At 48.6% G+C, this 22,559-nt stretch overlaps 1 protein-coding gene across 2 annotated transcripts in view; it reads right to left on the bottom strand.

The window, feature by feature from the left end:
- The window catches only part of NGEF (neuronal guanine nucleotide exchange factor), a 195,069-nt gene that overhangs the window by 61,697 nt on the left and 110,813 nt on the right, over positions 1 to 22,559 (bottom strand). For both annotated transcript variants that reach the window (XM_040427896.1, XM_040427897.1), the window contains one exon: positions 6,185 to 6,327. In XM_040427896.1, the coding sequence (XP_040283830.1) occupies positions 6,185 to 6,327 (143 nt within the window). The remainder of the gene's footprint in view (positions 1 to 6,184; positions 6,328 to 22,559) is intronic.

Genomic DNA, 22,559 nt, shown 5'->3' with positions numbered 1-22,559 from the left:
CATAAACAGAGGAATAAAATATTACCAGTATTGGAGAGAGCGGGAAGGAAGCATGCCAGACATATTTGTGTCGTCTGTTCCAAGACACTAGCAGTTGGCAGCATACATAGAGATGAGGGGCCCCATAGTAAAAAAATTTAATAAAAGATTAAAACGACTCTTCCTGGTAGTGATTGTTAACACTAATGAACTATTAAAGGTGTAGTCCGAAAATCCAAAAAGTTTTTATTAGTTTCCAGGTATAAATTAACTAAAATGATTAATCTCATTAATTGTGAAACGATTATGGATGTCCCGATTTCAGTGCCAGTCCCAAAAGTGGAGCTTTTGCTGTTGGCAGAGAGCTTTTGGGGTCTGTGACATGCTGGAAGGTGTCTGTGAGCTAAGCCACCCCACTTCTCTCTAATGAACTGAGCCGGGTGGCCACCCCTCTTTATTTCGTCACAGGCACAGAGAAGGGAGGAAGCTCCTTGCCTGAGTCCAAAACAACAGCAGAAGCTCCACTTTCGGGAACGGCACTCAAATCAGGACACCAGAAAGGGTTCAAAACTCAAATTTATTACTGTAATACGTTTAATTAATTTACGTTTGGAAACTAACAGTTTGGGGTGTATATGTGTGTGTCCCTTAATCCTGACATAGTACTCAACTCAAGAAGTGCGTAGTAACAGAGATGGACACAGCAGAGTTCAAAGGAACAGAACTTTACTCCATTTGGGGAAACAAGGGTAATAGTTACAAACAGTGGCACTGTAGCTTGGCTGTTACAGTCACAAGTGGGCACACAGCTGGGCAGTTACAAGTATTGGCACACAACCTGAAAGTTGCAGTCTCTAATGGGCACGTGGCTTTGGGGATACAGGCTATTAGGGGTACACAGCTTGGCAGTTGCAAGTAATGGCCCTACAATTTGACAGTACAGTCACAGTGCAACTCACAGAATATACCGTATTTCTGCAGTGTCTTGCGGGCCTGACACGGTCTTGGTCTCTTATTATACTTTCATGGCTACCAACCGCCTTGGTACAGGAGCACACTAAATATAGGATAGACAGGTTCTTCTTCATCATCTTAGAGCACTCTCCCCGATGGACCCAAGTAAGGGCAGCAGTCTGTTTTGAGATCAAGATAGTGGAAGCGGTCTGCAGGATTCCCAGGGTCTCTGCACTTGCAGAGATGAATGCTAGCAAGGCCCAACTCCTTTCAACAGCTGCAGTGTCTGTCCCGCACAACTGTCTCAACCGTGACAAGCTCTCTATACTTCACAAAACACATACCCTGAGGCATGGCCAAAACACCTCCGAAATACTGGTGCTCCACCTTATCACAGAGCTTATGTGACCCAATGCTATTTCATCTGCACACAAGATCATGCCAGCCCACCGTGCCCACTGTATACAGTGCAAACCACAACAATTGCATCTTAAAAGGCACATTATCTGTAACATAAAGACATGTCAACAGTGCATAGCAATGTAACAGAACACATGTATCGAGAATATCCACAGTTCAAGTCAGCTTAAAGGGGCTATTCACAGGATAGAGGATAAGTATCTGATTTAGTGTGGGTCTGACTGCTAGGACCACCACCGATCAGGAGAATGGGGGTCCCAAGTTCTCCCAATGAATGGAGTGCATGTTGCTTAGCCATAGTTCTCTATGGGACAGCCCTCGGTTAGCTCCAATAGTCCCGCAGTGGGTAAACGGAGCTGCAGTGCGCATCCTCGACCGCCGTTCCATTCACTCATTCCTTACCTTGCTAGGGGATAACATGAATTTCAATTTTGCCCCTGCCTTACCCACCAGTACCATTCTCATCATTAATTCTAAAATGTTAAAACCTGCTAACTGTATATTCTATGTACAGTATCTTTTTTACGATGCTACTTCTATAGGATAATACTCATGTACAGTATGTAATCAAGTTCCTTTTTCATTGTACATACAGCAGGAAAATTTACTAAAAACTAGCCAAACTGATCTCGTTTTGGAAAATCATTGCCAACCGCTGTTCTCAATATAACATTGCCCTTGGATATGGCTAGCCTTGTATTATACACAAGAACAAAGCAAACAGAAATGAGTTAATCAGGTCGGCTATGGAGGGGAGAATAAAAGCGAAATTAGTTCTTCATCACATTAAGGACATAGAGAAAGAAGCGTGAGCGGTAGAAAGGGTGCAGCATTAGGTCTCTTTCACACTGGCGTGTGCGCCCCGTTGTCGTATTGCGGACTGCATTTGCGGATCCGCAATACACGGGTGCCATTCCGTGGGCATTTTGCATAATGGATGCGGACCCATTCATTTGAATGGGTCCGCAAATCCGGAGATGTGGAATGGTGCGGAACAGAACGACGGAACGGAACCCTACGGAAGCACTACGGAGTGCTTCCGTGGGGTTTCGTCCCGTACTTCCGTTCCGCAAAAAGATAGAACATGTCCTATCTTTTTGCGGAACGGCCCAAGTGAATGGGTCCGCGATCCGCTGCGGCTGCCACACGGACTGTGCTCGTGTATTGCGGGCCGCATTTTGCGGGCCGCACACGCCAGTGTGAAAGAGGCCTTACTGTGATACAGCACGGAGGACATTATCTGAGCATACATTGCCTACAGGACGGCCATAGGTTTCCATGCATAAATATCCCATTTAGCTAAATCACAGCATTTAAACCAGCAAAAATCTATAGAGCTCTGCTGTAATTCTGCATTTTGGCAGAAACGGTAAGAGTGGTTCCCATGTCAACGATTAGCGAGCTATACTTTCCTATTGACTCAGAGACGATAAGTGCTAATTCACACATAACTGCATCGATCTGCAAAAACAGGCCGCAGCGCTTAGCCAGTCAAACGCTAAAAACGTCTTCGGCTTTAACCAGTCAAATTCCGTTTCACTGTCTGCCGCCATTATCATGCTGTGCCCGAGTTCACTGACTGTGTCTGTAACAATACGCCGGCAGAACATTTTGTCTTCGTCTCAGGCGTAATGGGGCGTGAATCTCAGAGCTGACACATCCCCTGTATTTTTGGCTCTGCATGTTGTTGGCTCAGGAGTGATATTTTTTTTTTGCCCCCTCTCTAAATATACGAAATGAATGAGACTGTGGAGTAACACATTACTTGTCTGCCTAAGCATGGGTCATACAGTATTTCCCAAACTATGATTATATTCATAGGCGCCACCGGCTTATGGGTCAGAGAAAAATGCATTTCTTTCAAACTTTGGGTTTGATTCATAACGATAATAATAACTTTTAATCTAGAAGGGGGCACTAAATTGCCATACAAGGATGCCTGTCAGAAAGCCAGTTTCTTCATTATTCATTTAGTATTATAGTTTAGGCTCATGGCTGGCCTTAGTCAGGATGATGCCCCGAGCAGTGCCTTTTATTAATGCCTCCACTTATGATGTACCATTGAGTGCCCAAATGCCAAGTGCACTGCCAGACAGCTGCCTAAATGAGATAGCCCAATCAATTCGGGAAATGCAGATGGGTCCCATAGGCTTGGGCATCAAGTATGGGATGAGGGGCGCAAGCTCCAGAGGTGCCCCTTTCAGTAGTGAACTACGATGCAACCTATAGGACGCACACCCCTAAGGCAAGGTTCACAATGTGTATTCTACTAAAGGATCCGCACCAGAAATCTGAGGCTGACATTTGGATTTCTTCTACAGAGGTGCCAAGGATCTGCATGAGGATTAGTCCAGGCCATAAGGATCAGAGGTGCACCACATGGTTCAGTTCACCGATTTGCCTACTTTGTGTATTTTACTAGAGCAGGCATGCTCAACCTGCGGCTCTCCAGCTGTTGTAAAACTACAACTCCCACAATGCCCTGCTGTAGGATGATAGCTGTAGGCTGTCAGGGAATGATGGGAGTTGCAGTTTCGCAACAGCTGGAGGGCCGCAGTTTGAGCAAGCCTGACCTAGAGGATCCGTGGTTGAAATCTCAGGCTGACACTCAAATTTCTGCGGCGGGTCTGAACAAGCAGTAGTCCCACTGTCATTCTATGGGGCTAATCTGCATCTTTCCGGTGCAGAGTCCACAAGAAAAATGAGCATGCCCATGAATATGAGCAGATTGTTCCAAAGCATGTGAACAGGGGAACAAAAATTCCATTCAATTTGCATGCAAGGCAGACTGAGTGCGGATTTGATGCAGATTTCGGCATGGAATTCACCCCAAAATCTGTGTTAGGCTACTTTCACATCTGCGTTTTTAATGTAGGTTTTGAGTTCTGGCAGAGGTTTTCAAAACCTGAATTAAACGGATGAGTTTTGTCCCCATTGATTTGGGACAAAACTGATCAGTATGCATCAGTTCAGTTGCGTTTTGGGGCTGGACACAAAACGGCTGCAAGCAGCGTTTGAGTCCGGTTTGCAAAATGTAACAAACCCGATCCGGTATGAAAATCAATGTAAGTCAACGGTGCCGGATCCGTTTTTTTAGTGACTAAAAAAACGAATCCGGCGCTCATTGACTTACAACGATTTTCATACCGGATCCGGTTTGTTGCGTTTTTATTTAATACAACCGGATGCGGCTGGAACTGAGCCATCCGAATGTATCAAATACAACTGATCAGTTTAATTCAGGTTTTGAGATCCTCAGCAGGATCTTAAAACGTGAATCAAAAACGCAGATGTGAATGTAGCCATAAATCCTCTATGTATGAACTTAACAGAAGGCTAGCCTTGTTTATGCATTTTACAGTTTCTTAACTTGCTACTTGATTTGTAAAAGAAAGTAAAGAAACAGACATATTGACGGACAATTGATCTACTGTCATCATCCTTTTTTATCTAGTTTGCATCACATCCATTTGGAAACATTGCTTTATAAATATGTATCAGAAAATGCAGCATACTGCAGTATTTGGTGCGGTAAACTAACAAACATGGAGATGGAGCAGACACCGGTTCCTGTGATTGCATGAAAAAAAAGTAATCAGGAAGTCTGCAGAGACTGTGCTATGACATGACCACAGTTCAATGACTGGGTGAGCTGGGGTACATGAGACCAATTGTGTCTCTGTCTACAAGGGCCCACAAAAGGAGTTTTCCCATAAAATATATTCTACAATTGTTCAAACCAGCACCTGGATCTAAATACTTTTGCAATTGCATGTATTTAAAAATTTGGTATAGCCACTGAGTTATACAATAAATATATCTGCATAGCGCCACCTGCTGTTTGTTCTTTTCTTTATTTCTCTGTCCACCTCATTGAGGTGGTCGCACATGCCTGGTTCCATGCTTCATCTACCACCAGCTGTATCTTCTGTTAGAAGCTGTAAGGCTAGTTTCACACCAGTGTTAGAGACATTTTCTGTCGGAACAGCCTGCTGGAGTTCTCTGGATCCAGCATAGCTGGAAATTGCCGTCTGCCCTCTGGACCCCATTGACTATAATAGGTGATGACGGAGATCCAGATACTCCCTAGCATATATGCCAGGATTTGGCTGGACAAAAACTGTGGTGTGCAGTAACTTTTATCCGGCTGAATCTGCCGGTTCCTGTTATAGTCAAGGAGGTCTAGTGGGCAGACAGCACTTTCCAGCTATGCTGGATCCAGAGGACTCCGGCAGGCTGTTCTTTGCCGGATGTCGCTAATGCTGGTATGAAACTAGCCTAACAGTTAAGCCTCATGCACACGACTGTGACGTTTTTTGCGGTCCGCAAACCACGTATCCGCAAAAAAACCGAAGCCGCCCGTTTTGCCGGCTCGGATGCGGACCCAAACAACGGTCGTGTGCATGAGGCCTTAGAGAGAGAACTACAGCAGAAAGTGCACACCGGCTGAGAAAGGACACATCCTTGAGCAGCAAGCTTGAAATAAATGTAGAGCATTCGGAGCAATTAATGGGGAGATGTCTGGATCCATCCGTGGCGTCCGTGTTGCATCAGTGGTTTTCACGGACCCATAGACTATAATGGTCGTGATCGATCTGTGAGCACGGACAAAATAGAACATCTCTCCGTGCTGAAAACACGGACCCACAGAGCGTGCTAAAACGCTGATGTGTAAATACACACATTAAAATGAATGGGGACGTGGGCTGTCCGTGGAGAATGCGTACAGCACACGTCCATGAATCACTGATGTGTGAATGAGGCTTAAGGCATTGCTGTTTGCAGAAATTTGTGCAGGTCAATTAAGCACTTACTAATGCACGGCTCTTACCTACGTGTCCTATTAAGGTTTTCCAGGAGTCTGCAGGCGCAGGGTAAACAGCTGGCAGTGCCTCTGTGCTGGTAGATGTGCACTCTGGTGGGGAGGGGGTGTCAGCAGGTGGGTTGGTGGAGTCCTCATTGTGAAGATATTCCCTGGAAGAAACAAAAGGAAATCGGTGACTAATCTAATGATTTCGAGCCCCTCACATGTAAAGACACCTGCCATTATTAGCAACACTTCTTCAATTGAACAACTGTATTGGTTTTATTATATTGACATATTATGCTGGGGGGGGGGGGGGGGGGGGGGGGGGTCCACCCTCCTAGAAATGTAGCATATATTCCTAAGGGCCCATTCACATGACCGTATATTTCTGTCCGCATCCATTCTGCAATTGGCTACAAGCCATTCATTTCGATGGGGGCCGCAAAATGTCAGCAGTCACACTTCCGTTCCGTGGCCGCGCAAAAAAGATAGAACATGTCCTAGTCTTGTCCATACTTGCGGACAAGAATAGACATTTCAACACAGGAGAAAGACTATCCGATTTGCAAAATGCGGAATGTACACGGCCGGTATCAGTGTTTTGCAGATGCGCAATTTACAGACCACAAAAATGGATACGGTCGTATGAATCAGCCCTTAATCACACAATTTCTGGATTACAAATTCAATCCCACACAAAATCATGGAAAGATGATTATGGACGTTTTTTCCATGCGGATTTTGTGTAGAAAAACCTCAGCATAAGGGCTCGTGCACACGTGTGGATCGCAAATTGCAATGCATTGGCACCCACCAAGTGCATACCGTTTGCAGACACGGACCCAGTGAATTGAACTGGTCCGCGATCTGTTCTATTTTTTGGGATGCGGAGGCACGGACCAAAATCCCACGGAAGTGATTTGTAGTGCTTCCATGGGCTTCCAATCCTTGCCTCCATTGCACACCGCACCGTATCTTGAGTACATCGTATCACATCCTATTTTTTTTGCGTTGAGAGCCGTCTCTTGTGGATCACGGACACATTCAAGTCAATGGGTCTGCATCCGCAAACGGCGTGCACATAGAGGGTGCCTGTGTGATGCGGACCACTATTTGCTTGTGTGCATTAGTCCTTAGGCCTTGTTGACATTTCTTGACAGTGTCTGTTTTACGTTCGTGAAAAAATCAGTCTGTGTCACATCCGTGAAGATGTCCGTGACGCACCTGTTTTTGGTCCATGTGTCAGTTTTTTACCCTCTGTGTGTCATCCTTATCCACATGTGCTGCTCAGCTGAAAATAAATTTTCAGAGCATCTCCTATCAGTCTTCAATGAAAAATGAACGCAACACGGATGCCATCCATGTTGTGTCTATGATTTTTTACTAACCCCTAGACTTCAATGGGCGTGCTTGGTCCCTGTGATTTTTTTCACTGACCCACATTAAGTAAAAAAAATACTGATATGTGACCAGATGAATTGAAATGAGTGGGTACGTGTACTGTCTGGGAAAATGCAAACAGCACAGTGTGAATGAGGCCTAAGACCTCATGTTGCTGCTAAGCATGCTATGCACACTGCCCCCACCCTTGGGATGATGACTGACAGTTTTTCCTATGAACAACAGGACAAAACAAATCTATCACTGCCTGGAGGACGTGGCCAGCATGAATAGCATTGGACTAATGTCTGCCAGTGCTAGCCACGTGCACATTCACAGCTGATGTTCTCCAAAACTACTGCACTGGGTCTGTCACTACACTATGCAGCCCTGATGAGTTCAGTGTGTCAGGTGAAACACGTAGGATCGGAGTAATGTGTTTTATCGCGTTTCAGTGGGACGGCTAGAAAGGTTAGGTTCCAGGTGTGGTTGGGGGATGCACCTCTCGGGGACGTTTAGTCCAATTGCCGACGCTAATTGAGAGCTACTGTATATGATTCCTTTAAAAAGTTTAGGTGAGGGACTACATTATCTTTTGAAGGGGGTCACTGTTTGCACTTGATAAATCTTGGTATAGGACCGCGCTGCTCCAAAACTCCAGAAGGTATCCCTCATTTGATGAAGGCCAAAAACCGCATTCAGATATAGGCAAACATCGATGGTCCACAGAACTCCTCTTATATTCAAATCAATCCTTCTTTTTATAAGATGCCATCACCCGAGTTCACCCTGCTCAGAGAGGTACTTCCTTATCCAATGCGGTTTTTGGCCTTCATCAAATGAGGGATACGTTCTGGAGTTTTGGAGCAGCGCGGACCTATACCAAGATTTATTGACTGACTGTGTGAATTAACCCACTTCAGTTTGGGACCTGCAGCGCCATCAACAGGCAACGTAATTGAGAAATCTGTTTCTGTGACTGTTTGCACTTGAGTTGACTCCACTGGGGGACCATTCTATACCGTACTATTATTTTGAAGTTAACTTACTGAAATAAAAAGTCTGTTTTAATAATAGCGTTTCCCCTCCAGAAATTTGGATGAAGAAATGTAAGAGGTGATACTTATGACTTGAATCTAAAGACATGATTGTGATTGGAGCTGACAAGTTCCTTTTAATGGCTAAGGGCACCTTGCCTTGGATTTTTTTAGTTGAACTGCATGTAGTTGTGGTAAATAAAGGCTTTTTTTGAGTTTTTAATGAAGAATTGTGGTTCTCTTGGCTTCTGCAGCTAGCGTGTATATACACTACATAGCAAGCTGCAGAATGCCATCCACTAGCAAGTTGTCAGACTATATGTCTATACTGTATGTCTAATGGCTCAGTTTTAGCACCCTTCTCTCTCTTCTCCTGAATGTTCTTCTTAACCTTTACAATAACCACACATAACCTGATTTTTTTCAGCATTTTATGACAATTCAATGCAGTAAAACTAAAGAACATATTTATCAAGGATGGCATGGCCTCAAGACTTTGCAATAAAATGTTTATTATCACAGTCCATATGACTTTCTCCGGTCATTTCCTCTAATCAGTGCTTGGCAATAACCTGTAGAAAGAAGATCTTTTATATAGTACTTATTCTTCCCTCGCTCCTCTTATGCTGCTGACTGCACATGCTGCGAACTCTTCCACTCAGGTCCTGGCCAGTGCTGGCCGCTTCTTTTCCTGTTCAGCTGCTTTTGCTATAATGCAGCTGAACAGGAAAAGAAGTGGATGGGACCTGGGCGGAAAAGCTTGCATTTGGGAGTGCAGTGCAGACAGCAGCATCAGCGGAGCGAGGGACAAGTACCACTGCTCAAAAAAATAAAGGGAACACTTAAACAACACAATGTAACTCCAAGTCAATCACACTTCTGTGAAATCAAACTGTCCACTTAGGAAGCAACACTGAGTGACAATCAATTTCACATGCTGTTGTGCAAATGGGATAGACAACAGGTGGAAATTATAGGCAATTAGCAAGACACCCCTAATAAAGGAGTGGTTCTGCAGGTGGTGACCTGACCACTTCTCAGTTCCTATGCTTCCTGGCTGATGTTTTGGTCACTTTTGAATTCTGCCGGTGCTTTCACTCTAGTGGTAGCATGAGACGGAGTATACAACCCACACAAGTGGCTCAGGTAGTGTAGCTTATCCAGGATGGCACATCAATGCGAGCTGTGGCAAGAAGGTTTGCTATGTCTGTCAGCGTAGTGTCCAGAGCATGGAGGCGCTACCAGGAGACAGGCCAGTACATCAGGAGACGTGGAGGTGGCCGTAGGAGGGCAACAACCCAGCAGCAGGACCGCTACCTCCGCCTTTGTGCAAGGAGGAACAGGAGGAGCACTGCCAGAGCCCTGCAAAATGACCTCCAGCAGGCCACAAATGTGCATGTGTCTGCTCAAACGGTCAGAAACAGACTCCATGAGGGTGATATGAGGGCCCGACGTCCACAGGTGGGGGATGTGCTTACAGCCCAATACCGTGCAGGACGTTTGGCATTTGCCAGAAAACACCAAGATTGGCAAATTAGCCACTGGCGCCCTCTGCTCTTCACAGATGAAAGCAGGTTCACACTGAGCACATGCGACAGACGTGACAGAGTCTGGAGACGCCGCGGAGAACGTTCTGCTGCCTGCAACATCCTCCAGCATGACCGGTTTGGCATTAGGTCAGTAATGGTGTGGGGTGGCATTTCTTTGGAGGGCCGCACAGCCCTCCATGTGCTCGCCAGAGGTAGCCTGACTGCCATTAGGTACTGAGATGAGATCCTCAGACCCCTTGTGAAACCATATGCTAGTGCGGTTGGCCCTGGGTTCCTCCTAATGCAAGACAATGCTAGACCTCATGTGGCTGGAGTGTGTCAGCAGTTCCTGCAAGATGAAGGCATTGATGCTATGGACTGGCCCGCCCGTTCCCCAGACCTGAATCCAATTGAGCACATCTGGGACATCATGTCTCGCTCTATCCACCAACATCACGTTGCACCACAGACTGTCCAGGAGTTGGCAGATGCTTTAGTCCAGGTCTGGGAGGAGATCCCTCAGGAGACCGTCCGCCACCTCATCAGGAGCATGCACAGGTGTTGTCAGGGCCGCTGATAGAAATCATGGGGCCCCGTACAGCATACATGACGGGGCCCCCTTCAGCTCCACCCCCTGATCCCTCCTTCAGCCACACCCCTGGCCCCGCCCTTGGCCCCTCCCCAGACGCCGCCTTGAAACAACATGCAGATTTGTCTACAAGTGATATTTATGGCGCTGGGGGGGTCGTCTGTGAATGGCGCTGTTATGGAGGGGATCTGTGAATGGCACTGTTATGGAGGGGATCTGTGAATGGCACTTTTATGGAGGGGATCTGTGGATGGCACTGTTATGGAGGGGATCTGTGGATGGCACTGTTATGATGATGCCGAGTGTGATGCTGAGTGTGCACATACATAGCCACCAATCATATCCCGCCCGTAAGGTGACTGATGTGCTGGGGGGCCCTGTAGGCTCATAGAGGACTCAGGAGTACAGTGAGTAGGAGGAAAGCACATTGTCCTCCTGAGTCCTCTATGAGCCCACAGGCCCCCCCCAAAAAAATCCCAATGCTTGCTGCTGCCTTCCCCCATCAATGTACACCAATATATGACTCACTGAAGTGAGTACTCGTGCCAAGCCTGCACGTAGGATGAAACACCAAAGAAAAAAGGCCAGCACAGAAATGAATATATGATTAATCTTTATTATGGTCTCAAACCAGGACCAGAAGTAAAAATACAGATAAAATACAATACATTACAATGTATTGTATTTTATCTGTATTTTTACTTCTGGTCCTGGTTTGAGACCATAATAAAGATTAATCATATATTCATTTCTGTGCTGGCCTTTTTTCTTTGGTGTTTCTTCCCCCATCAAGAATACCCATCCTGATACACATATATGAACTTTTTATTGTCAGACCTCTTACTGTATGTGGCACACAAGTCTGTTTATTCCATCCCCCGGGTTCTATGTCCACTGACCGGAGCGGTCCTTCCTTCATTATGGGCCGGGGTGGGGGGCTGCACTCACTGGCACACTGATGATTTTTCTTGAGGGCGGCAGTCAGATGGCGGGCACTCCGTGCTTGAGCCTGCGCTGTTCCTGCTGTGCCAGCTATACACTGGCCAATCAGCAGCAGGATCTTTGCGCTGCTAAAAGCTGATTGGCCAGTGTGAAATGCAGATGAGCGCAGGCTCAGCCTGGAGGAGGGAGGGAGCCCGCAGCCCGGAGGTCAGACAGGGAGGGGTGGCGTGTCAAGGGGGGGCCCGGGGTAGGAGCCGGAGGTAGGAGCCGGAGGTAGGAGCTGGGCTCGGGAGTCGGCAGCCCGGGCCCCCCTGCCAGCCGGGCCCGGTACAACTGGGCCAGCTGTACTGGCCTATCAGCGGCCCTGGGTGTTGTAGGGAGGTCATACAGGCACGTGGAGGCCAGACACACTACTGAGCCTCATTTTGACTTGTTTTAAGGACATTACATCAAAGTTGGATCAGCCTGTAGTGTGTTTTTCCACTTTAATTTTGAGGGTGACTCCAAATCCAGACCTCCATGGGTTAAAAAATTTGATTTCCATATTTTTTTTTTGTGTGATTTTGTTGTCAGCACATTCAACTATGTAAAGAACAAAGTATTTCAGAAGAATATTTAATTAATTCAGATCTAGGATGTGTTATTTTTGTGTTCCCTTTATTTTTTTGAGCAGTGTAGTATGTAAAAGATCTTCCTGCCAGGGGTTATTGCTAAGCACTGATTAGAGAAAATGACCAGAGCACCCCTTTAAAAGAAAGCCATCACATTAAACATGGTGTCTGATCTGCAGGCATCATGTTATAGAGCAGGAGTAGATTAACAGATTTATATATAGTTTTATGGGAAAAGGTTCAGTAAAACTTGCATTTTATAAATTTATATCCCTGCTCTTTCTATATGTAGGATGTAAGCCGTGTACCGGGGTGGGCTCCCCAGGATACAGCGAAGACACGAACGATGAAATCGACACTGACACCAGCTTTTGTAAAACAACCTTTTTACTGAAATGTAGTAATGAATACAATTCCAAATGCCATAAACAAAAAAATGAATATACATATATCCAGCCCGAAAGCTGAGACCCTTGTGCTGCACAGCATGGCGTCCCCTGGTGGCTGTTGAAGTAAAATGTGCGGTAATTCAGCTACCGGCGAACACAACTAGAACTGCCTCGTCATACCGATTATTACCCTAAAGAAAGCGCAAACAATTGCGTGAGTGTGTGATACGGAATAGCTTGCGGTGCAACACAAGAGCTTACAATCCTAATGAACTATACAGAATTTCCCCATTCCCTTAACTGATAACGTAGCACGTGCTTAAGAATCACTCCTGAGCAAACACATAAAACTGGCTGGAGTTCCTGGGAAGTTTATCAGAATGATAGCAACACTTTCGGCCTGGCACAAGATAAAAGCCCTAACTAGCTAACTGCAGGCCTTAACTAAAATTGCTATGAGTTGCGTGCATGATATTACTGACCCGGGTCTGTACTGTATCCCCTGGCGGCTCCGAACTGAACCTCAAGTCTCTGCCACAACATGCGATCCTGCAGGGTTTGTAACTTTGCACAAAACGATACACTGTGCAGATGAAAAAATATATACAGTACAGACCAAAAGTTTGGACACACCTTCTCATTCACAGAGTTTTCTTTATTTTCATGACTATGAAGGCATCAAAACTATGAATTAACACATGTGGAATTATATACATAACAAACAAGTGTGAAACAACTTAAAATATGTCATATTCTAAATTTTTCAAAGTAGCCACCTTTTGCTTTGATTACTGCTTTGCACACTCTTGGCATTCTCTTGATGAGCTTCAAGAGGTAGTCCCCTGAAATGGTCTTCCAACAGTCTTGAAGGAGTTCCCAGAGATGCTTAGCACTTGTTGGCCCTTTTGCCTTCACTCTGCGGTCCAGCTCACCCCAAACCATCTCGATTGGGTTCAGGTCCGGTGACTGTGGAGGCCAGGTCATCTGGCGCAGCACCCCATCACTCTCCTTCATGGTCAAATAGCCCTTACTTTCAAAGTTTTCCCAATTTTTCGGCTGACTGACTGACCTTCACTTCTAAAAGTAATGATGGCCACTCATTTTTCTTTACTTAGCTGCTTTTTTCTTGCCATAATACAAATTCTAACAGTCTATTCAGTAGGACTATCAGCTGTGTATCCACCTGACTTCTCCTCAACGCCACTGATGGTCCCAACCCCATTTATAAGGCAAGAAATTCCACTTATTAAACCTGACAGGGCACACCTGTGAAGTGAAAACCATTTCAGGGGACTACCTCTTGAAGCTCATCAAGAGAATGCCAAGAGTGTGCAAAGCAGTAATCAAAGCAAAAGGTGGCTACTTTGAAGAACCTAGAATATGACATATTTTCAGTTGTTTCCCACTTGTTTGTTATGTATATAATTCCACATGTGTTAATTCATAGTTTTGATGCATTCATAGTCATGAAAATAAAGAAAACTCTTTGAATGAGAAGGTGTGTCCAACCTTTTGGTCTGTACTGTACATACACAAATCACTGCAAAAAATGCACCAAAATGATACGCAACTGACAATACTAGCTAATTCCTCAAGACGATGTTAAAAGCTGAGAACTATTCCAGTCAGGAACATATCGGAGCCCCTCATGCAACACGTCATGGTGTCTCAGCACGCATGGGGTCCTACCACTTAACTGCCCGTGGTGTGTGAACAGGGTCTGAACAGTGCTAAAAACCAACTCACAGCCAGGCTCTCACATGCCTCCATAGTGGTATCACCAATAAGGTGTCTTTATGTGTATGGAATGTGCCACTTGATTTTGCTGGTAACGTTTTTTTGCACCTGGTAGCTTCTGTGTCACATGGTCTGTTGTGGGTGCGGCTCACAGCTTTATCCTACCTCACATTGCATTGGTGATACCACTATGGAGGCATGTGAGAGCCTGGCTGCGAGTTGGTTTCTAGCACTGTTCAGACCCTGTTCACACACTACGGGCAGTTAAGTGGTAGGACCCCATGCATGCTGAGACACCGTGACGTGGTGCATGAGGGGCTCAGATATGTTCCTGACTGGAATATATTGGCAAAGTTCTCAGCTTTTAACATCGGCTTGAGAAATTAGCTAGTATTGTCAGTTGCATATGATTTTGGTGCATTTTTTGCAGTGATTTGTGTATGTATATATTTTTTCATCTGCACAGTGTATCATTTTGTGTAAGATGTCCTTGTGGTGCATGCGGTCTGCCCCGGCATCCTCCATTGTACGCATTTTTTGCTGGGGATTGCCGTTATCTGCGGACCGAATGCGAAGGAATTGCTCCCCCGGTTATAGACACGCTGCTGTGTCTGGGTTTGGAGCATTTCCACCCGTTTGGGCCACTTTTTTCAGTGAGTGTTTGTAACTTTGCTCCTCCGTTCTCATCAGCTTCCTGAAATCGATGATCTTTCCTCGGAACATAATCTGATTCTGGAACAAACGGTGAGGTCACTCAACTGCAGCTCCGATCGCTGAAGAACGCTCCAAACCTGGATGCAGATAGATCTTCTTTCTCACACACAGTCCTTCTGTCTCCTCACAAAATGGCGATTTCCTGTCTCTCTGCAGCTTGATAGCCCCTCCTCTCATGCATATTGTAATCTGTGCAGTCTATTAGCTGTGTGGGGGAACAGTGGCCTCTTGTGGCCAAACAGCAAAATAACAGTCTTGCTAACTTAGTCCACAAAAATAGTATTCAATGTTAAGAACGGTTTCTCAATCTCACATACCACCCCACTAGAGGTTATCGTCCTCGGCAACCCTCCCATACAAACTGGTCCTGTGCATAGCGCTGTGGGGGCACACCAGCCCTGGCCCTGGTTGACCTTCGCAGAGTGAAAGGCTCAGAAGCACTGGGGATGTCGGGCACATGTGATGGGGAGGCGCTGCTGACTGCTCAGCGCTTCCCCTAGGTGGTAAGCTTGCCACCACTGGGACCTCTGTGATTAACGGGGCAGGGGCAACCCACCATTCCTCCTCCTCCTCTAAGGGGATTCCCTCTATACGCTGAGGATGAGGAGGTTTCTTCTCCACGCACACTGGCTCGTCACAACGTCTCAACATGTTACGGTGTAAGTATCGTGAGGGCCCCCCAGTCCCTATTGGTTCTACCTCATAGACCGGGATGGCAGGGTCTACCCTCCTCTTCACTGTGTACGGGACCGCCTTTCACCACCCATCCAACTTCCCAGATGGCCGTTTGGCTTTGACCATCACTCAATCACCCGGGGCATACCCATCCCTCTGCACGGGTCTTGATTTAGGGTATACCACTTGTCTCAGCCTCTCTCCCACAACCTTGTGGATCGCTCTCAGCCGGCGGCGGTGCTCTTGCACTCATACAGTGGTACTTCTCGTGGTGGTTCCATTGGGTCGGGCATGTGGAGGTCTTCCATCTCCCGTCCAGCTCTCCCAAACATGAGCATATATGGGGAGTATCCGGTGGTACTGTTTACCCTGTTGTTATAGGCCCACATCAGTTCAGGTAGATATTCGGGCCACTGAGCCTTTTGGCTATCCTACAGAGTCCGCAGCATCTGGAGCAAAGTGCGGTTGAAGCGTTCGCACGCCCCGTTTCCTTGAGGGTGATAAGGGCTGGTGCGGGAGAGTTCGATCCCATACAGCTGGTACAGTTCGTTCATTAGAGTACCCTGGAAAGATGCCCCCTGATCTGAATGTATTCTCCATAGACACCCGAACACCTGTATAAAGTGTTTGCAGACCGCTTCAGAGGCTGACTCTGCTGTCTGGTCTCTGGTGGGTACAGCCACAGCATACTTTGTGAAATGGTTTGTCTTGACTAGACAGTACGAGTGTCCCGAGGTAGAGTATCCAATCTGCACATAATCGATCATAAGCAGCTCTAGTGGCGCTGAAGTCCAGATGGCCTGGACAGGAGCCCGCTGTTCAGTACTCTTGCTCAGCCCGCAGGGCCGACACTTAAGACAGGCCTCGGCCACCATGTCTGCCAGATCTGGACAGTACACCAGCCGTTGGATCCACTTGAACGTTTTGTCGCTCCCGAAATGGGCGCCCCTCTCACGGGCTTCCCGAGCGGCCTCCAGACCCAATGACATGGGGATGACAATGTTGCCGGTACTGCAGCTCTGACTGTAAGTATATGGTCCGACACTGCCTCAAAGGCCTCTTGTTGCCGGGGTCCCCAGTCGATGGGACGATTCTTCGGACCTCCCGCAGTGCACCTCAATAACTCGTTTAACGGGCCCACTGTCATGGTCTTACCTGCTTGCTGCTCTCCTTCGTTTGACATGTGCTGGCGGCCATCTTGGGTCCCGGGTTTCTTGTAGCCTTCCACCCTGCGGCTCCTCCTTCCCCTGGGAGGAGCTGGATGCCTAGCTCATATATATAGGAGGTCTGTGGCTTCAGTTACTTGCTTGGTCCTCTTGTGTTCACATGCTTCTAAGACTGCTGCTGCTTCTGGTTCCTGATCCTGGCCTCGTCTGACTACCCTGCTGGTTCCTGATCCTGGCTTCGTCTGACTACCCTGCTGGTTCCTGATCCTGGCTTCGTCTGACTACCCTGCTGGTTCCTGATCCTGGCTTCGTCTGACTACCCTTCTGGTTCCTGACCTCTGGCTTCGCAAAGACTCTGCTCGGTTTCACCATCCGTTTGGACTTTTGCTTTACAGCTTTATTTTCAATAAAGCCTTCTTATTTTCACTTATCTCTTGTTGTACGTCTGGTTCATGGTTCCGTGACATTAGGACCAAGCCATGAATTCTGACGGTACAGGGCCATCCTCGCTACCCACGCTGGTTGCCAGACTTGATCAGCAGGATCACCTGTTGGGTCGGTTCGCTGTGGCGTTGCAAACCCTGCTTGAACGCACGGCTCATTTCGCTCCCGTTGCCGATGGGTCGGTTGTCGCTCCTGGGCTCGCTCCTACTGCCGCTCCGGTGGTTGCGCCAGAGTCTACCCCGACACCTGTTGTTGCGCCTGCGGTGTTTCGGGGTATGACCGGTTCTGCCCCTCTTCCACAGCGCTTTGGGGGAGAGCCAACTCAGTGCCGAGGTTTCCTTAACCAGGTGGGCATTTATTTCGAGTTGCTGCCACATGCCTTTCCTACTGAGAGATCAAAGGTGGGCTTCTTGATCTCGCTGCTCTCGGACAAGGCCTTGGCCTGGGCCAGCCCTTTATGGGAGAACAACAATCCGGTGGTTGCCGAGTTTTCCGGTTTTGTTGCTTCTCTTCGGAAGGTATTCGATGTGCCGGCTCGTGCTGCCTCTGCTGCGAAGCTCCTTATGTCCATCAGACAGGGTTCACGATCCGTAGCTGAATACGCCATTGAGTTTCGTACCCTGGCAGCAGAGGTGGGCTGGAATAATGAGGCTCTGGTCGCTGCTTTCTCTCATGGTCTCTCGGATGCCTTGAAGGATGAGGTTGCAGCTAAGGACCTACCAGTTGAGCTCGAGTCTCTTATTTCTTTCCTGATTTTGATTGACACCAGACTCAGGGAGAGACCTTCCTTTAAGGAGAACCTGCGGAGGTCTTCTAACAGATTGGTGCCTACGTTTGCTGTCCCACCCGTGCCTCCCTCTCCTCCCACGCCTCCTGGGGATGACTTGTCTGGGGGTGAACCCATGCAGCTGGGGTTTGCTCGCCTGTCCGAGGGGGAGAGGGCACTCCGGAGACGCGAGGGCCGATGCATGTACTGTGGTCTCGGTGGGCATTTTCGGTTGGCATGTCCGAACCGTCCGGGAAACGCTCGTACCCTGAGATCCTGTCGGGGGCAGATCTTGGGTGGAGTCTCCTCGTCCCCGGTTTCCCGTGTTGACAAACCACTGATCACTGTTGTCCTCTCCTGGGTCGGGGGCTCGGTGACGACCCAGGCGTTGGTGGACTCTGGTGCTGGTGGTTTGTTCATTGATAGTGTGTTCGCTGCCGCCAATTCCATTCCTCTGCAGGCTCGAGGTTCCCCACTGGCTCTTGAGGCGATAGACGGCAGACCCCTTCTGCCGCCACACGTGACTCATGAGACCCTTCCAGTGGGAATAGCCATTGGTGCCGTTCACAGAGAGTCGGTCTGCCTTCAGGTTATTTCGTCTCCACACTACTCGGTGGTCTTGGGGTACCCCTGGCTCCAGAAGCATAATCCGACTTTCGATTGGAGATCGGTCGAGATCCTCTCGTGGTCACCGCAGTGTGGGGCTAGTTGCATCCATGGGTCTGTCAAGTTGCTGTGTACTTCCTCGGACTCTCTGTTGCCTCCTGAATACGAGGAGTACCGGGATGTATTCGATAAGGTGCGCGCGGTTGCCCTACCTCCGCACCGCCCATACGATTGTGCCATAGAGTTACAATCTGGTGCCGTTCCTCCTCGTGGCAAAGTCTATCCACTGTCGGTAGCGGAGAATGAGGCCATGGAGGAGTACGTGAGGGAGGCGCTTTCACGCGGACACATTCGCAAATCTTCGTCCCCGGCAGGGGCTGGATTTTTCTTTGTGAAAAAGAAGGGCGGTGAGTTGAGGCCTTGCATCGATTACAGGGGTCTCAATCGCATCACGATCAAGAACGCTTACCCGATACCCTTGATTTCCGAGCTGTTCGATCGCCTTAAAGGGGCCACGGTCTTTACCAAACTCGACCTGAGGGCGGCATATAACCTGGTAAGGATCAAGGCGGGCGATGAGTGGAAGACCGCGTTTAACACCAGGACCGGTCATTACGAATCCTTGGTTATGCCCTTTGGGTTGTGCAATGCGCCCGCAGTCTTTCAGGAATTCATCAACGATGTTTTCCGTGACCTGTTGCAGCAGTGTGTGGTAGTCTATTTGGATGACATCTTGGTATATTCTGAATCCATGGAGGCCCACATTCTGGATGTCAGACGAGTGTTGCAACGGTTACGAGAGAACAAGCTGTTCGGTAAGCTTGAGAAATGCGAATTTCACCGATCCCAGGTAACCTTCTTAGGTTACATCATTTCCGCTGAGGGGTTCTCCATGGATCCTGAGAAGGTTTCGGCTGTCTTACAGTGGCCCCAGCCCAGTGGTCTTCGTTCCCTGCAGCGCTTTTTGGGCTTCGCCAATTATTATCGGAAGTTCATCAGGGACTTTTCCATGCTGGCCAAGCCTCTCACGGATCTGACCAGGAAGGGCAGTAATTCCCAGGTCTGGCCGCTCGAGGCCATCCGAGCTTTTGAGGCCCTAAAGTCCGCCTTTGTGTCGGCTCCGATTCTGTCGCATCCCAACCCTGGGTTGCCCTTTGTCCTCGAGGTGGACGCGTCTGAGACGGGAGTAGGCGCCCTTCTGTCTCAGCGTAGAACACCAGAGGGTCCTCTGCTTCCTTGTGGGTTTTACTCCCGGAAACTGTCTTCCGCGGAGTGCAACTATCAGATTGGTGACAGGGAGTTATTGGCCATCGTGCAGGCCCTTAAAGAATGGAGGCACTTGCTCGAGGGTTCGGTGGTTCCGGTTCTCATCCTGACGGACCACAAGAATCTGACCTACCTTTCTGAGGCCAAGAGATTGACACCACGTCAGGCCAGATGGGCTCTGTTCTTGTCACGTTTTAATTACGTGGTCTCCTACCTACCCGGTTCCAAGAACATCAGGGCGGATGCCTTATCACGGCAGTACTCCGAGCTGTCCAGGGAGGAGTCGATTCCGACTTCGGTCATACCTCCGAATCAGATCCTGGCCGCCATTCGCACCAGCCTGACCTCTCCCCTGGGTGAGCAGATTTTGGCGGCTCAATCTGGTGCTCCCTCTGGGAGACCCAACGGCAGATGTTTTGTGCCTGAGGAGTTGCGCACTCGGTTGTTGCGAACCTACTATAACTCCAAGACCGCGGGGCATCCTGGAAAGAATCAGCTGTCCTGGGCTGTTTCACGTCTGTTCTGGTGGCCTTCCCTACGTTCCGACATCGCCGCATATGTAGCGGCATGCTCCGTTTGTGCCCAGAGTAAGTCCCCTCGGCACCTTCCGTTGGGCCTTCTGCAACCCATAGCCACCGGGGAGCGCCCATGGTCACACCTGGGGATGGATTTCATTGTGGACCTCCCTGCATCCCGAGGCCATACGGTCATTCTCATGATTGTGGATCGGTTTTCCAAAATGTGCCACTGTGTTCCTCTCAAGAAGTTACCCTCTGCACAAGAGTTGGCCACGATTTTTGCCAGGGAGGTCTTCCGGTTGCACGGTTTGCCTAAGGAGATTGTGTCGGATCGGGGGAGTCAGTTTGTGTCCAGGTTCTGGCGCGCCTTTTGCTCCCAGTTGGGGATTCATCTCTCCTTCTCCTCGGCCTACCACCCTCAGTCCAATGGGGCCGCAGAACGATCCAATCAGGCCTTGGAGCAATTCCTTCGTTGCTATGTCTCCGATCACCAAGACAATTGGGTTGACCTCCTGCCTTGGGCTGAGTTTGCCAGGAACACGGCGGTGAACTCTTCCTCTGGGACGTCTCCCTTCATGGCCAATTATGGGTTCCAACCTGCCGTGTTACCGGAGGTATTCTCTCCCCAGGATATTCCGGCTGTGGAGGATCACCTTTCCGTCCTACGTGCTTCTTGGGTACAGATCCAGAAGTCCCTTGAGGTCTCTGCGCAGCGCCAGAGATTCCAGGCTGATCGCAGACGAGCGCCTGCTCCTTCCTACCAGGTCGGAGACCGTGTATGGTTGTCCACCCGCAACCTCAACCTTCGAGTGCCCACTCCCAAGCTGGCGCCTCGCTTTGTTGGTCCCTTCCGAGTGCTTCGCAGGGTAAACCCGGTAGCCTATGCCCTTGCGCTTCCTCCTGGCATGCGGATCTCCAACGTGTTTCATGTCTCCCTGTTGAAGCCACTGGTGTGTAATCGTTTCACTTCCTCGGTTCCTCGGCCTCCTCCGGTCCAAGTGGGCAATCGTGAGGAATATGAGGTGAGCAATATCCTGGACTCACGCCTGGTCCGCGGTCGGTTGCAGTTTTTGGTCCATTGGCGTGGTTATGGTCCAGAGGAGCGTTCCTGGGTTCCCTCCGCAGATGTCCATGCTCCTGCCTTGCTCCGAGCCTTCCACGCACGCTTCCCTCAGAAACCGTTTTGTGCTCCGCGGAGGAGGGGCCCTTGAGGGGGAGGTACTGTCATGGTCTTACCTGCTTGCTGCTCTCCTTCGTTTGACATGTGCTGGCGGCCATCTTGGGTCCCGGGTTTCTTGTAGCCTTCCACCCTGCGGCTCCTCCTTCCCCTGGGAGGAGCTGGATGCCTAGCTCATATATATAGGAGGTCTGTGGCTTCAGTTACTTGCTTGGTCCTCTTGTGTTCACATGCTTCTAAGACTGCTGCTGCTTCTGGTTCCTGATCCTGGCCTCGTCTGACTACCCTGCTGGTTCCTGATCCTGGCTTCGTCTGACTACCCTGCTGGTTCCTGATCCTGGCTTCGTCTGACTACCCTGCTGGTTCCTGATCCTGGCTTCGTCTGACTACCCTTCTGGTTCCTGACCTCTGGCTTCGCAAAGACTCTGCTCGGTTTCACCATCCGTTTGGACTTTTGCTTTACAGCTTTATTTTCAATAAAGCCTTCTTATTTTCACTTATCTCTTGTTGTACGTCTGGTTCATGGTTCCGTGACACCCACCAAATTAGCAAATTTAGGTATAAACCTCCTGTAGTATCCGGCCAGTCCCATGAATGCCCACACCTCTCGTAGTGTACTCAGCTGGGGCCACTTCTGGATGGCTTCCATCTTGCTGGGGTTTTACCCCCTCTGGGGTGACAACATGTCCCAAATACTCCATCAGCTGTCAAAACAGGTGGCACTTCTTGGGCTTGATCTTGAGCTTATGGTCTTGTAGCCGTCCTAGGACCTGTTGCAGCTTCTGGAGGTGATATTCAAAGGAGGCCCTAAACACTACTATGTCGTCCAGGCATATCAATACTGACTTGCAGT

Source organism: Bufo bufo, chromosome 4, assembly GCF_905171765.1.
Source record: "Bufo bufo chromosome 4, aBufBuf1.1, whole genome shotgun sequence".
Taxonomy (NCBI): domain Eukaryota; kingdom Metazoa; phylum Chordata; class Amphibia; order Anura; family Bufonidae; genus Bufo; species Bufo bufo.
This window is presented reverse-complemented; position numbering and strand designations above follow the sequence as displayed.